Below are 15,442 nucleotides of genomic sequence, written 5' to 3'. Positions count from 1 at the left end.
AGCTTCTAGAGGCACACCTGACATACCGAACACTGCAGTGTCATCTATTAAATTGCTAATTTGTGTTCATCCTGAGTTAGTTGACTTATAAGATTTGCTTTGCCATCAAAGGGTGGATAGGGAACAACTTGAGTTTGTAACGAAACAAACTGACACTCACTGAGAACTGCACGGTCATCTATTTCCACCTAAAGATTACCTCATGCAAAGAATTGACCTTCTAGTAGAACATAGAAGACTTGTCAAAAACCTGAGCAGCAGTGTATAGAAGCTGCAGATGAAGATTATAGTTGAGAATCCAGAGGAGGACGAATGGGAACATCTTACAGTCATCTCCTGGGGGCTCCTGGGTGACTTTCTCTGAGGAAGAACGCAAAAGTGGTGAGCATTAATACATCTGATTTGAGTTGTACTAGATGATTGGTCGGGTTTTTTTGCTGAGTCAATTATACATCTGCCAACTGCCAAAGGTGCCTTTTACTCTTAGTTCTGGAGGACGGAAAGCAGAGCATTTGGACAGTGAGGGGTGGGCAGGGTTATCAGGAACAAATGCAGAAAGCAGATGAGGTCTAGTCTTACAGACCAGGTCTTAGTCATCTTGCATAAACTGACTGATAATGAAGCAAGCAAGCTTCCATATTTTTAAGATCATTTCAAGTATCGCGTTTTGGTTCTCCACTTCCCTCCTAGCATTTTGCTGTCTCTCTGTGTAGTAAGCCTCTGTTCTGGTGAACTCCCTCTCCATCTGTGCCTTTCTCCTCTCCCTCTCCAGCTGATCTTTCAGGTCTCTAATCTGCTCTTCATACTCATCTCTTATCCGCGCTAGCTCTCTCTCCAACTCCTGTCTGTAAAGCTCTTGCTTCTCCCGGGTTTGTTTCTGAATCTCTTTCTCGGCACTTCCGTACATCTTGTTGGTAAAGCATCTTCCTCCATTTTCCATCACCATGCGCTGGACCAAGGTCAACAGCTGTGTCCTCTGGTCCTCCTGTTCAGCTCCTGATGCTCTGTTGTTGAACAAACAGTAACGACCCTCGAACTTACGGATCAGTTCTTGAATGCCTTCAGGAGCTGACTTTAAGTACTCACGGATATCGGTGTCTTCCAAGTCATCCTTCCTGGTGAGCAAGAGAATCATGAATTTTCTAGCCTCATTTCCATACATGCTTAGAATCTTCTGTGTAGCCTTATGATCTTCCACGGTGTAGCGCCCCAATGGGACCACCAGGAGCAGAGCATGGGGCCCTGGGGAGGTCAGGGCAACACAGCGAGCGATCTCTTTTTGCGTGTCAACATTTGGTACCTCAGTGTCAAAAACACCAGGCGTATCCACGACAACAAGCTCTCTCCCACCCCAGGTGCTCACCCTTTTCTCACAGACCTTGGTAATGGATTTTGCACAAATGCCAGAATGAAACACCTTTTCCCCGAGGATGCTGTTCCCTGTTGCACTCTTTCCTGCTCCCGTTTTTCCCAGTAAGACAATTCTCAGTTGGGAATTTTCCTGGTCTTGGTCTCCAAGCTCTAGAACATGAAGGAAATAAAACCAAGTGTTAGACGCAGTCCCCAACAGTTAAACGGGCAGTCCCACCATCCAGTGCCTACTCTCCTGCTTCTCTGCTTGCGGGCTTTCCCCCTGGCTGCCATCTCTGCCCTCCCAGGGTCTACAAACAATCCCTGGGTCTAAAAGGCCATCTTGAAGGACTTGACAAAGAGGTTCGGGTATCTCCCTTGATCTCTTTTCTTCACTGCTTCTTTTCAGTATTCTTTTGAGCTCTTCCTTCTGACCCTTTGTGGCTTCTAAGCCCCCAGAGGAGGAAATAAAAGTTTCAGAAGAGAACTGTGAGCTGCTTCCAACAACGACCCCCACTAACGGAATCCAGCGCAGAACACAAAGGATGAGTTTGGGGCATCTGCCGAGAAGAATGTCTTCTTTCTGATTTATATTTAAAAATTACTTGTTCTCCTTACAGCCGAGAGCCAAGTAGGGGTGATGTACAAGTTTTAAGATAGCTCTTCATACTGACCCAGGCCCTATGTGTACTTAGTGATATATATATATATATATATATATATATATATATATATATATATATCAGCTGTGTAACTTGGTTTTCCTGTGAGACTCCTCTAACAGTGGAAACAGGGACCGTCTCTGACTCTTTTACAGGCTTTTGGGACCCTACTCCTCATACTGGGCCACCTTGCCCAGCCTTAATACATGGGGAGGTACTTAGTCTTACTGCAACCTGATATGCCATGTTTTGTTGATGCTCATGGGAGACCCACCCTTTCCTGGATGGAGATGGAAGAGGAGGAGATTGGGGGTGGGCAGCAGGAAGGGACAGGAAGGGGGTGAGGAGCTGGGAGGGGAGGATGAGGAAGGTTGCAACTGGGATATAAAATAAATAGATGAATACAAATAAAAATAAAATAAAGACTCAGGAGAATAAAGATAGTTCCCCATGTTTGGAAACCAGAATCCCATGATGAAGAAATAATACGGCTGAGAATACTGCCTGAGGCGACCTAGGAGAAGACGTGAGGGCAGCTCCCGCTAGTATTCATTTAGCTGCTCAGCGGAGACCCCCATTTGAAAAGTTATTGTAGGCTTTGGTTCTTTGGCCATAGGAAGGAAGAATGGGAAAAGGTCCCAGTCGTAGCTCCTGTGCCCTGATTGGCCACTGTTGGTCCTGTGGAGATGAGCCATGGTTGGACTGCAATGCTTGCCCCAGTCCTTCCCATCTCTGAATCCCTCCTCTCTGGGACGGAGATGTTCTACACTTCCCAGTAAAATGTAGCCAGTGGGACTGGCTCTGGAGGACACGATGACACGCTCTGACTCTGGAGGACCGGCATCAAAAGTCCCAAGAGCCTTTAAGCACCATGGGCTGCCTGCTCCTTTGACTCCTCTGCAGCCGCCGTGTGAAGACACCTGGACTAGCTTGCTGGACAGCAGCAGCCGAATGAGACCCCACCATCCTGGCTTGCCCAAGAGCTAGTTCACCACCCAAAGCTTTTGAACTACAGGTCGTGACCCCATGTGGGGCCACAAGACTGAACATGAGAAGCAGGAGGAAAAGCTAACAACAGTAAAGGATTCTGAATACACAGCAACTAAAACTCATTTCAAGATCAAAGGTTTAGTGAACCTGTAATGTCTCTCACCGCCTTCCCTGTGTTTTATGGTGAAACGACAACCATGGTTCTGACCAAACACCACCAATACTTGGCCTCGCTCATACCATGCAGCACCAATAACCGCTGACCAAAGCATTTTGGCTCAGATTTGAGACTATTGCCACTTTGTATTGTGTACTTAGTGAGTGGCATTCTTACAGCTGATTACTGTAAAACTAAAATACCAGTCGACCCTGGAAAATGTCCGAGATGCTCTATCCTGCAGCAGCAAATATTCAGTCACACTCACATAAGCAAAACACGCAAACTAGTGTGCAGCTATGCTTTTTTTTTGAAGTTGAAGAAAAACAACAATACATTCATTAACTTTAGATTTTCTATTTACCTTCTTTGAGCATGCCATACACTTCTTCAGTGTTGCCAAGGACTCATTGTTAAACCCAACTTGTACGTAGTCATAGTGTACGATGAATGCTTTAAAGGGTTATAATACTGACCATCTCCATTGCTCACAGAACTATGTTTTGTGGTGAGAACACTTAAAATCTACTGTCTTATCAACTATAAAATTCAGTATTAAGTATGTTCACTATGCTATGTAACAGGTTTCCAGAATGTATTCATCCTATCTAACTGAAACCCCTTACTACATGGACAGAAAAAAATATTTTTTAATCTTTAAGAAATGGTAAATTATATGTCTGTCTGTGTGTATCAAAAATTTATTTCAAATTTCTTATCTTTGATTTGTAAACTGTTTTATGTACTTATGTACCTGAAGTCACATAAATGTTTCTTGAAAAGCAGCAGCAGTGTGTGTGTGGATGGGGGGAGTTTCAGCCCTGAAGTGCACACACCTGTGAGTCTGCCAACACCCTGACAGGAACAGTAGCTTGCCAAGGTGCATCTGTGAGCCTACCGGGACTCTGATGGGGAACCTCTAGTGTGTCATAAGTACATAAGTAACACATCTGTGAGCCTACCGGGACTCTGATGGGGAACCACTAGTGTGTCATAAGTACATAAGTAACACATCTGTGAGCCTACCGGGACTCTGATAGGGAACCACTAGTGTGTCATAAGTACATGAGTGAGTACCCAACCTTAATAGGTGTGATTCAGACCCCAGGAATGCCTGACTGACTCCCAGCATCTGGAGCCAAAGAAATGGGTGATATTTGAAGGTACTACCCTGTAAGGTAGTCTGATAAAACAGCAGAATCTCAACTGACATAATGAATATGGTGGGCGAGGAGCTGGGCGTGCCCAGTGACACACTGATTTATTTGTTAGTTGGAAAATGAGGAACCTGGAGCAGGGATCCAGATGGGGTTCAATTGCCCCCACATTGTTTTCTCCTGATCCTCCTTTAGGAAAGGACAGAGATATCACCAGAGAAGCCACAACCAAAGAGGCCACAGGCAGCCTCTCTGCCATGTTCACATTGTAGGAAGGAGGAAGTAAGAGGCTGTGCTGAAGTCAGGCGAGGTGGTCCACTCACACCTGTCACTGGGCACTAGGGAGACAAGAGCAGGATGGCTGCCACACGCTCCCAGCTGGCCTGGCCCGCAGTGTGAGAGTCTGTGTCCAAACAAACAAAAGACAGAAAAAGAAAGAAGAAAGGGAGGGCTATGCCAAGGTGAGGACCACTGACAGGCCCTGTGGCTTCTCCTGCTTAGCCAGATGGATGTCATCCTATGAAGAGAGCGAGAGCACGAGGAGAGGAGGGCAGCCGCTGGCATGGCTTTATCCTGCTCAAGTGGGGACTGACCATCAGGGCAGGGGGGACTGCCCACCTCCGTGCCTGCCTCCCCACTTCTCCATGCCCCCCACCCCCATGTCCCCGCACTCCCACAGCCCCCACACACCCACGCCCCCACATCCCCATACCCCCGCACCCCCCACATCCCACACCCCCGTACCCCCCACATCCCCACACCCCCTCAGCGCTCCAGCTCCTCTCACCATAGCCGGTCCTGGGCTTTCCGGTTGTGGACCCCACACCATGGTCCTGGGCTGCCATTGTCACTTGACTCTGCAGATAAAGAAACAGACGTGGCATTTTCTGAAGAACACTCGGAACCCAATCTCCTGAAGCCAGCACTGAACTTTCGGCCATAAACTCTGAAAGACCCCCCCCCCCCACCCAGCTTATTAAACGACTTAGCACCGGTAACGCCATTTTACAAGGCTTGTACTGAATATTCAGGGTTTGAACAAAGGACAGTTTAAAAGCTGCCAAAACGAGCTAGAGACACCTGTGGCTGGGCCGGGGGAGGAACGGGAATACTGAGAATATGGCTAGGCACCGTCTGTCCCAGGCGGGGAGGAACGGTGAAGTCTGCCCTAGATAAGAGCCAAGGCAGCCCATATCTGAATTCTCGGGAACTAGAGACCTTGTCCCGACCTGAACTCGGCCACATTCAAACTGACCAATGAAAACCCTGTAACTATGCTTCTCGCTTCTGTACCGCGCTTTTTGCTCCCCAAAACATATATAAACCCATTACCCCGACCTAAAGGTGCACAAGTCCTCTAAGAGACTTTGTCGCCCCAGGTACCTGTGTATCTGAATAAATCTCTTGCTGTTTGCATCCGTACAAGTGGTCTCGCTGTTCCTTGGGAAGGGTCTCCCCAGAGGAAAGACACTCTTGGAGGGTCTTTCAACTCCAGACTTTTATTTCTCCTGCTCCATACCCCAGACCTCACCTCACTCCATTTTCGGGCTGTTCTTTTTCTTACACAAACTTAAATACTTGCAGCACCTCCTTGCGCTTGTCCTGGCTCGGGATCTCTCTCAAGCGGTTGAGTGCTGTAGCGCCTTTTATAGGAGTTCCTTCAGCATTGCAAACATCTGCCTCTGCTTCTCATTGTGGCCTTTGCTCTTTCAAGGACATCTCTTATAAAGGCTGGCCAGGATAGAAGCCCTGACTACCCCCCACCTCCGGGATGGCTCCTTGGTGAATGACATCACCATACAGCCAAAGGCTCTTGCTGGCCTATGGGCTCCATTACAGCCTCTGCTTCCTGCCATGCATCAGCCAATCCCAAATCCTATTGATGCTCCTTTCATAAATCTCATTTGTCTCTTTGTCTCTACCTTCAGGCGGATCAAATCTATTGCCGCTTGTTTTCAGGGTAACAGGCGGTGGTCAGACGCCCTAGCAAGAAGATCCTGTTGCACTCCTGAAGCCTGGCAGTTGTGTCTTCACGCCACGCATTTCCCACAACAGAACAGTTGTAACTCAGTGTCAACCGCTTTATTAGGTCCACAGTCACTCAGCATCAAAGAGATACATTGTCTAGACCCCAATCTCCCCTCATAACTATGTTGTCCTGTCTGGATGGAGAATTAACATCTTTCTTGTCATGTGAAAACAGGAAATAAGCAGAAAAGAAGCTCAAACCTCTCCAAGTTCTAGTACCCCATAAATAATCACTTCCACGCTTTGGTGTAACTGGACTTTTTTTTTTTTTCAAAATAGGTCCATTTTTTAATACATGCTTCTGCATATCCCTGATAATGTAAGAAAGCAGAGGACTCGGTAAAGCACCCACATGTCACGGGGTGGGATCTGGTCATTTTAGGCAGCAGCAAAGGGACTCAGATAAGGGTGGATTCCCTGTAAGCCCTCCAGCATTCCAGTACTAATGCTGATGTCTGAGCCAAAAGAACGCTGGTGAAACTTTACTCTAAATTCCTCAGCGACATTCAGAACAAAGGCTTGTTTCCTCAGTCTCACGGCGAGTAAACCTCCCTGCCTACAGCAGACAGACACCACAGCAGCCCTAGTGCTCTGAAGGCTGGTCCAGAGAAAGTTCCCAAATCCCTTCAAGTCCCAACCAAACCCCAGGAAGCAGAACAGGCTTAAGGAAGCTGGGACCCAAGGCACCGTCATCATGGGGGGAAAGGGGACTGGACTTCTTTTTTATGATTGTGTGCAGATAATTTTTTTTATGAAAAAGAGACAGTATAACTTACTTTATTGTCTACTGTTAAGATTCAGTGTTCTGCCAGGCAGTGGTGGTGCACACCTTAAGTCCCAGCACTCAAGAGGCAGAGGCAGGCAGATCTCTATGAGTTCAAGGCCAGCCTGGTCTATAGAACAAGTTCCAGGACAGCCAGGGCTACACAGAGAAACCCTGTCTCAAAAAACAAACAAAAGACCTTTTAAACTTTGTGTTTTACTTTTCACTTTGTCAATGCTTTGAGCACTCTATTCTAGCAGCGCATGGAGCTGAGGAAGAAGGTGGCTGAGGGGCTAAGAGCGCTTGCTGCTTTTACAAAGAGCCAGGGATCAGTTTCAAGACCCACACGGCACTCAAAACTGTCTCTAAGTCCAGTTTCAGATAATCTGATGTCTCCTTCTAGCTCCTGGAGAACCAGACCGCACATGGTACACATATGCATACATGTACACGTACATATACATGAAATCAAAACACTTATACACATAAAGTAAAAATATTTTAAGGGAAAAATAGATTTGAATTTTACTTTTCTTGCTTGAATTCCCTAGTGACTTTTGTTCATCTTTAGAAGGTGGTTTGGGCTACTGAAATGACCCGGAGGTCCCGGCGTGATCATCCCTCTCTGAAGACACTGACCTCCCTGTGCGCCAGGGTCCTCTCATCTCCTAGGCTTTGTGGGAACCCCCTTTCCTGGGGCACTGCTCCAGCCCACTGCTTCCTGAGGGGCCCTGTCTAACCCCTCTCCTGCAGCAGCACCAACCCAAGCTGCCAGCTCCCGAGGTCGCCTGTGCTCACTGCTCAGGAGTGTTTCTCCGTCAGGACATGGTGGGAGCATGAGATTGTTCTCTAACATCTGCTGTCTCCTCTCAGGCTGTGACGGGAAACTTCCTGGGTACAGGCACAACACTGGACAAAGGGCGGTCTTGGTTCTTTACCTTCCTCTGTCGGGTGGTGGCCTGTGTGTGCAGCAGTCCCTTCCTCGTTAACCAATACACAGACCTGCAGAAACACCCAGCTCGTTTTGAATCTTCTTCTACCTACTACCCATGAACGTTGTTGAGAACTCCGGAGCCGACTGTGTCCAGGACAGGCTGGAATGTTCTTTGTTAAGGAGAGAGTCTCCATACAGAGACCCATCAATTACAGATGTGAAACAGAAAGCCAGATGATTTTTTTTTTTTAAAGAGACTCATTTCTTTATGTCTGAAGAGGTGGATAGAAGACAGCCTCTCCTAAACTAGAAAGGGAAAACACTCAGCTCTTAATGGAGCTGGTACTGGCAATTAACAAGGAGAGACAGAGGCTGGGGGAGGGGCGGGGGAATATTTAGACCGGGTTCATATGTAAAACCAGGACCTGTGCTTTGGTAGGTGCTGATTTCATTGACTAAGTTCCCCTCCCTCGGGCTATGAGCAAACATCCTCTACTGGCTTCAGAACTGTGGCCCCAATGAGTGTAACTTAGACCTCCCTGCAGGGAGCTCAAGTCTTCCGTTAACCCAGGAAAGAATGGTTCCCCAAGGAAAAAGATAACAGCCAGTGAGGACCCTGACCTGTGTGCCAGCTTAGAGGAGGACACTCGCCAAGCTGTGCCGGTTAGGGATCCTCCACCTCTACCTTTTCTTCTCCTGCTCCCTCCAAGCTCATTCATTCATTCTCTTCCTGGAAGAGCCAAGTTAAAATTGTTTCTGACCAGTGAAAGAACACTTTCTCCATAAAGAAAGTACCTTTGCAGCAATGGACCCTGAAGCATACATGAATTTGTAGGACTCAGCCTTCAGAACGGATTACAGCCTAAAATTAGCAGGCAGGAAACACAGACCAATAAGCACAATTTCCAATAGCAGGTCTGCCGGGGGTTTTACTAGACACGGCCAACAGAGCAGCCCCCTCCTCACCAAGTTCAACACTCCTGCACTGCACCCCGATTCTTACCTGGAAAGGTCCTGTGGCCTTCTCTGATTTTACAGCAGTGCTGAACCCAGAAGAGAGAGCCTCAGAGGAAGCGTGGGGGAGGAAGTGTGGAGACAGGAGCACACAGGGACCCACCCATCTACCCAGCGGCACTGCAGAGCTCTACAGTCCGGCATTCTGTGCCATCTAACAAGGCACCCAGGGCGGCTGGTAGCTACTGGATGCTCGAGATAGGAGAAATCAAATGAGAACTAAAGCATTTCAGTGGCTTGGCTGACAGTGACCTTGACTCTCCTGTGTGCTTACCTATTTACAAATTAGCGGGAGTGAGGGGCTCCTTGCCACTAGCAAATAGTAGAATCTACTTTTAATTGGGGTGTTTAGATAATTTATACTTCAGATAATTCACTGTGTGACTGGATTTCAGCGGGACCTCTCTATCATACCTCCTCCCCTCCAGGCCCAGGGAGAACTTCAGAAAAGGGGTTGGAAAGATTGGAGGCAGCGGGCTTCTGCAGGAAACAGCACTTGCTCGGTATGACAAGGCCATTTCACTGTGGGGAGAGGGGACACAACGCTGGGAGGGAAAGGAGAGGGCTAGAGAAGGAATTAGAGGGGAGACTGGGGTGGAACTGACCAAAACACATTACATGAATTTATAAAGTTCTCTAACAATAAAACTGATCATCCTGCTACTAGCCTCTCTGTCTGATCTGTTCCTTCTCTCCCTTTCTCTACTATTCTGCCTACTTCGTGGCTGATTCTTGGGTGACTTTGCTTTTATCCCTTCTTATTCAGGACAGCCCTTGTTGGGTGGGTGCTTCAGGGTCCATGCAAACCTCTTCGACTTGGACTAGTCTCCTTTCAAATTCTGTGCAGCCCTCCCGCATGTGTAGCAGAAGAGCCTGGCGTCTCCACACTGTTGTGATGTACTTGACAGCTGCATGTTTTATAACCCAAGGGACCGCCAGCCCTGGGTAGTTACTCAGACAGAGATCAGCAGGGAGAACTTAGATTCTGGATCCTAACACAAAGAACAGGAGCGCTGGGGAGGGGAAGTAGTGGGTCAGATTATCCAAATTTCCACCTCCAGGAAACCTATTTATTCGGTGACTTTGATTCCCCAGGTTCACAGGTGAAATCTGGTAACTTGGCACAGAATCACCAAGCAAGCAGGTGGTGCTAAGATAGGTCCTGACCAAGTCCGTTCTTCACCGCAGGCCTTCTAAACCTTCCTCTCAACTTTCCACGTCCTGCACTGTGCACTGAAGGGCCCGTGAATGTGTAGCCTTCAGTAACCAGGATGCTGGGAGCCAAAAAGTCCCCATACGAAACTGACATCTTTCTCCAATCTGTGGAATCCGTTCTCCTACTTATACAAATCTCCAGTCCACCTCATTAGTTTTGCGGCAAAGAGACCAGAGGGTGGTTTTTCATTGCAATTCTCGAGAATCTGTGAACTCTACAGCTGATGTCAGCCCATTTCCCAGAACCCTCTGAGAGTAAGACAGTTGGTGTTAAATGTATCTGTGCCCTTGCAACGCTTCCTGCCTGCATCAGCCGCAGACAGTTGGTGTTAAATGTATCTGTGCCCTTGCAACGCTTCCTGCCTGCATCAGCCGCAGACATTTCCTGTCCCATCGCCTTCACCTGTCGTCTTACTCATCACTTGAGTTGTGGCCATTTCACGGGGGAGAAAGGTGAGGATGGAGAGACCATGCATCCTGCCAGTAACATGAGGTGGTACCCAAAACAGGCTGTGAGGAAAGGTTGAGAGAGGGAGAAACATCGCGGGGAGACCTCAGCACACTAAACTGTGCTCAGTGGTCTCCCTGAGTGTCACTTTGGACTAGCATTGGCCTACCAAAGAGCTTTCCTCTGCCTTCCACCTGAAGAGGGGACCTAGCTCTGGCCACTCAGCTCAGTCTTGAGTGGGTGTGTTGTGTGCACAGTGTCTCTGCCTTTTAGAATCAATGTGATAGGAGTTTTAAAAGCCTAAATTACTAATAAAACACCTAGCAAATTCATTATAAACATTATCAAAAAGACCAGTAGTTAAGAGCACTTACTGTTCTTCCTGAGGACCCTGGCTGGATTCCCAGGACTCGTGAGGTGACTTAGAACCATCTGTAACTCCATTTCCAGGGGATCTGTCCCCTCTTCCAGTCTCTGTGGGTTCCATTTACACATATACATATAGGCAAACACCCATCCATACAAAATTTTTTAAATAATCTACATGAAGTTCACAGCTGGGAAACCCCACTGATGCCATGACTCCCCTAACAGATTCTGGAACTGGTGAGGGTGGGGGAGCACATTCTCCAGTTTTGTACCCACTGCTGAATGCTCCAGCCTCTAATGTATTGTCTCAACTCATGGTCACATGAATAGTCCGAGTTCAATTCTGTGAGACATAAAGCAAAACAAAGTGTTGTAAATTTGAGGAGGAAAATTTATAGGGAAAAAGAGGGAGCAGGAAGAAGTTGGAGAACCAGAGGAACGGAATTCATTAATAAAAACAAAAAAATCAAAATATTTTTTATTATTAGTTATGTTGAACGCACAGCTATTTAAAATACCCTTGAGAATACAGAATGGCCGTGAGTGGGTCTGTGTAACCACGTGAAAGTATTCTGTGCATTTTGTTCTGATCTGTTCTATTTCCATTTAACAATGCATCAGAGATTTCAAAGTCAAGATAGGTTGGCTTATGGAAAGTCAATCACACCATAACGCTGTGGTCTAGCACCTAGCCCATGGCAGTGTTGTTATACACCATGGGCAGCCTCACATCTAACACGCCTACTAAAGGGATCCCAGGGCTATCAGGGTATAAAAGTAAAAGCGCTAGCAGCGATGAGATACTTGACAAACACCTGGGAGAGGGGAAGGTGCGAGTTCACTGGACAGGGCGCGGACATCCCGCAAAGCCCAGAAAGCCTAGAGGTGGGTAGCGACGGACTGAAGCTCAAAACGCAGCTCAAGTTCAGAAACAACAGCTATAAAGAACCAGGCTACTGGAGGATGAAGTTGGGGTTGGCGGGAACAGTGGGACCTATCGTCTCCTCCCTCCCCCTGATTCAGAGAACTGCACTTCATCTTCTCCCAGGAAGATGGTGAGAAGGTTTTCAAAAGATGAGAACCTCTCACAGAAGTCTAGGACATCCCAGCACGTAAGGGTTCATTCTGCAGCCATCTGTGCCTGCTCTGCCACCTGTAGCGGGACTCTCAGGTCCACTGCAGAGCTGCCAGACAGCTTTCCTAGTGACTTAAACGTGTGAGCGTGTGCGCATGTGTATGCGTGCGCAAGCTTAGGTGTGTGCGCGCATGTGTGCGTGTGCGTGAGTGCATGCGTGTTCGTTCAGGAAATAGACGCTGCCATCAGGAGCTCACAGCAGATATGGACCTGGGTAGGGGAGGAGCTCATAAGAACCTGTCCACCCTGCTGAGCTAGTAACTGCTGATGGGTTCCGGAAGAGGAAGAGTCATTGTCTTCCATTGTGTTCCTCCTGATCAGCCCACCAGGCTCTGATAGATTGTTTGAAACCCGTTGTCACCCACACGAAACTAGTTAAACTCAGTGGATCACAAAGCAAAAAACATACCTAAACAAAAAGACATGAATTCAATCCGAACACATTATATGCATGTATGTATGAAATTGTCAGAGAACAAATGTCATTAAAATAAAAGAATGACATTTACATCACGATCTCAACTTGTCCCAAATTTTTGAAAGCAGTTCACATATCTTCTTGTAAATATACTCAAGTATATTCTCTTCAGCCTTTTCCTTCAAATTTTCCATTTTCTCATCATAATTTTTCTTTGCAGAATCAATTCGTTTCTTCTTTTCTTCTTCTGATTTATGAGCACATTCCCTTTCTATTCTTTTGATTTCAGCATTGAATTCCTGAGCGTAAGTTTCCTCCAGTTCCCTTAGACATTGTCTCAGCCTTCTGTCTATGTCCTCGTATATCTTTTCAGAGAAGTAAGAGCCCCCGTTCCTCTCCACCATTTCCTCTATCAGTCCTACCAGCTGCTTTACTTGATTTTCTCGCTCTGCCTCTACTGCTTTGTTATTAAAGGCCAGGTAGCGTTTCCCACACTGCGCGATGACATTATTTAGCTTGTCATTTGGCTCGCCTAGAAAGGCATCCAGGCTCTGGTCCTCAAGGTCATCTTTGCGAGTAAACAAGACAATCATGTACCTCATGGCTGCCTCCCCAAAAAGACTCTTGATCAGGGAGACAGTTTTCTGCTCTTCCTCCGTGAAGCGGCCCAGCTGCAGAACCAGGATGATGGCGTGAGGCCCAGGGCAGGAGTAGAGAACACAGCGACTGATTTCTGTACATGTGTCTTTCATGGTCTTCTTGGTGTCAAAGAGCCCAGGGGTGTCAACTACAACAAGGTTTTCCCCCTTCCATTCCCTGGATGCCTTCTGGCAGGTCTTGGTAACAGCATGGGCAGAAATCTTAGACTCGAATTGACGTCTCCCAAGGATGGTGTTTGCTGTGGCACTCTTTCCGTTCCCAGTTTTTCCCACCAGAATGATCCTCATCTCAGTGTTTCTGTGGGTGGCCATGTTGAGGCAAGCAGATTCTGAAGACAGGGAATGCTCAGATCTTAAGGGAAAGAGAGCAAAGTTGTCTATTAGATAAATGTGAACGGCCCCAATCCTTTCTTTTCTTCCCTTCCCTAAACTTTCGCAATGTTCTGTTATCTTCATGCACCCTATAGAGACAGAAGATGAAGCACTACAAGGGAGGAAATAGAGAAATTGAACAGCTCCTCCATAGAAGAATGTCCCTCCATGGGATTCTACAGGGAAATCCCACTGTTCCTGTAGAGGTCAGGGGACGACTTTGTGGGGTTGGCTCTCTCTTTCCACCTTTCCATGGGTTCTGGGCACTGAACAGTGGTTGCCAGGCTTGTGCAGAAAGAGCCTTTATGTGCTGAGCCATCTCAGTAGCAACACCCTCCCCAGCACACTTTTAAAACCCTGACAATCTGGATGCCATTTGAACTGTTTGTAATAACACAGAAAGGACATTTCTACTCCTGCTACCAGCCGACGCGCCATCCCCAATGCCAGGTCTGAGTGAGTGCACCCAAATCTCTGCTGTGCCCAGCCAGGAGCATGCACCAGGATGACCATAATGTTCAATAACTTACTATATATTTTATGAAGAACTAGGAAAAGCAGTCTAAGATGGCAAACATAAAGAAACAGTAAGAAAGCAGAAGGGCTTACTCCCCCGATGTGACTAGTACACAGTTGAATGTATGTCTTTAAATATCACATTGATGTCAGAAATATGTTCACTTATCATATGTTAATACAAAAGAAACACAACACACACAAAACAAAAGCAAAACAAACAAACAATAACAACAACAGCAACAAACAGGACAGTTAAAACAACCCTGAATAATGAGAGAATCATGGGGCTGTCACCGCCTCAGATTTCAAGGCGGTGACACAGATGCTACAGAAATCAATAAGGAAGGAGAACAGCAGACAGGAAGCCCTGGGCCACCCGCAACTGCAGGTTCGTCCTGCGCTGTGCCTTCAGAGCAGCTAATGTGGCCTTCATGGCCCCACTCCACAGCACCCCAGGGTCACACAGGCAGAGTTCTCTGTTGTCCAGTGGGAGGAGTCAGCACCCTGGGTTCTAACTCTCCTCTGCCCAGGATGACCGGGGAACTAAGTCATCAGACTTTCTGAGGAAAGAAAAGTGACTTAGACAAATGATCTGAGCTGTCTCCGGGCTCTGAAGAGCCTGCCTTGAGTCAGAACTTTCTGAGAAGAGTGTCGGGCTACACTCTGTGTCCTGCACCACAGCTACCTATGGGCTAATGAAGGCTGCAGCTTGTTAATTCGGCTCCTTGTACCCCTGAGCCCCCACCACTCCCACCAGCAGCACCCTCCCTGTGAAGCTGCAGAAACAAAACCCGCACCCCAATAGATGCCCCGTCCCCCATTGCCTCTCACACTTCCCTTCCCCGTCCAACCAGACTCACCTTCTTCAGGAACTGACGAGGGCTCAAGGCTTCTCTGGGGCCTATTTGAGCTGTGCTTAACTGTCAAGCACAACTGCTGCATTCCCAGCCTGCCGGGCAGGAAGTTCTATGGGCGGAGTCAATGAAGAGACGATGACCGTTAAAGAAGCAGAAATATTGTCCTCTAACTTATGGGTGCTTCTGCTTTGTCGAGGTTAAGCTTTCTGTCTGAATGTCTGCTATAATGCCAAGAATGTCAAAATCTGTTTTAAAAAATCTTCTGGATTGCTTTCTGTTTTTGGAGACACAGCCTCAGGCTAGTCTTGAGTTCACTGTGTATTGAGGATGACTGGTGTGATTTATTTAAAAACAGCGAGAAGAGAGTCACACCGTGCAAAAGGGCTCACATAAGA

The 15,442-nt window shown here is 47.3% G+C and overlaps 2 protein-coding genes across 2 annotated transcripts; both read right to left on the bottom strand.

Annotated features, from left to right (window-relative positions):
* Positions 1-344: 344 nt before the first annotated feature.
* LOC121440021 (GTPase IMAP family member 4-like) lies at positions 345-9,062 on the bottom strand. Its single transcript, XM_041640721.1, has 3 exons — positions 9,045-9,062; positions 5,104-5,173; positions 345-1,521 (listed from the first exon to the last, which is right to left on the bottom strand). Exons 2-3 carry the CDS (start codon positions 5,159-5,161, stop codon positions 590-592), a joined length of 990 nt encoding a protein of 329 aa, XP_041496655.1. The 5' UTR covers positions 5,162-5,173; positions 9,045-9,062; the 3' UTR covers positions 345-589.
* A 2,529-nt stretch (positions 9,063-11,591) lies between these two features.
* Positions 11,592-15,194, bottom strand: LOC121440020 (GTPase IMAP family member 9-like). The gene is made up of 2 exons (XM_041640720.1): positions 15,051-15,194; positions 11,592-13,651 (listed from the first exon to the last, which is right to left on the bottom strand). The coding sequence occupies exon 2, from the start codon at positions 13,609-13,611 to the stop codon at positions 12,733-12,735; it is 879 nt and encodes a 292-aa protein (XP_041496654.1). The 5' UTR covers positions 13,612-13,651; positions 15,051-15,194; the 3' UTR covers positions 11,592-12,732.
* Positions 15,195-15,442: the final 248 nt, after the last annotated feature.

Source organism: Microtus oregoni, unplaced genomic scaffold (genome assembly GCF_018167655.1).
Source record: "Microtus oregoni isolate MIOR12 unplaced genomic scaffold, Mior012 000064F_ref0000363, whole genome shotgun sequence".
In the NCBI taxonomy this organism is placed as follows: domain Eukaryota; kingdom Metazoa; phylum Chordata; class Mammalia; order Rodentia; family Cricetidae; genus Microtus; species Microtus oregoni.
Note: the sequence above shows the minus strand (reverse complement) of the source record. Positions and strands in the feature narration are given on the sequence as shown.

Excerpts from the sequence above, each read along its gene's own strand:
- LOC121440021 (XM_041640721.1), bottom strand. The coding sequence starts at position 5,161 with ATGGCAGCCCAGGACCATGGTGTGGGGTCCACAACCGGAAAGCCCAGG. Across the intron at positions 1,522-5,103 it reads AAAGCCCAGGACCGGCTATG|AGCTTGGAGACCAAGACCAG; the intron begins GTGAGAGGAGCT and ends TTCATGTTCTAG.
- LOC121440020 (XM_041640720.1), bottom strand. The coding sequence starts at position 13,611 with ATGGCCACCCACAGAAACACTGAGATGAGGATCATTCTGGTGGGAAAA.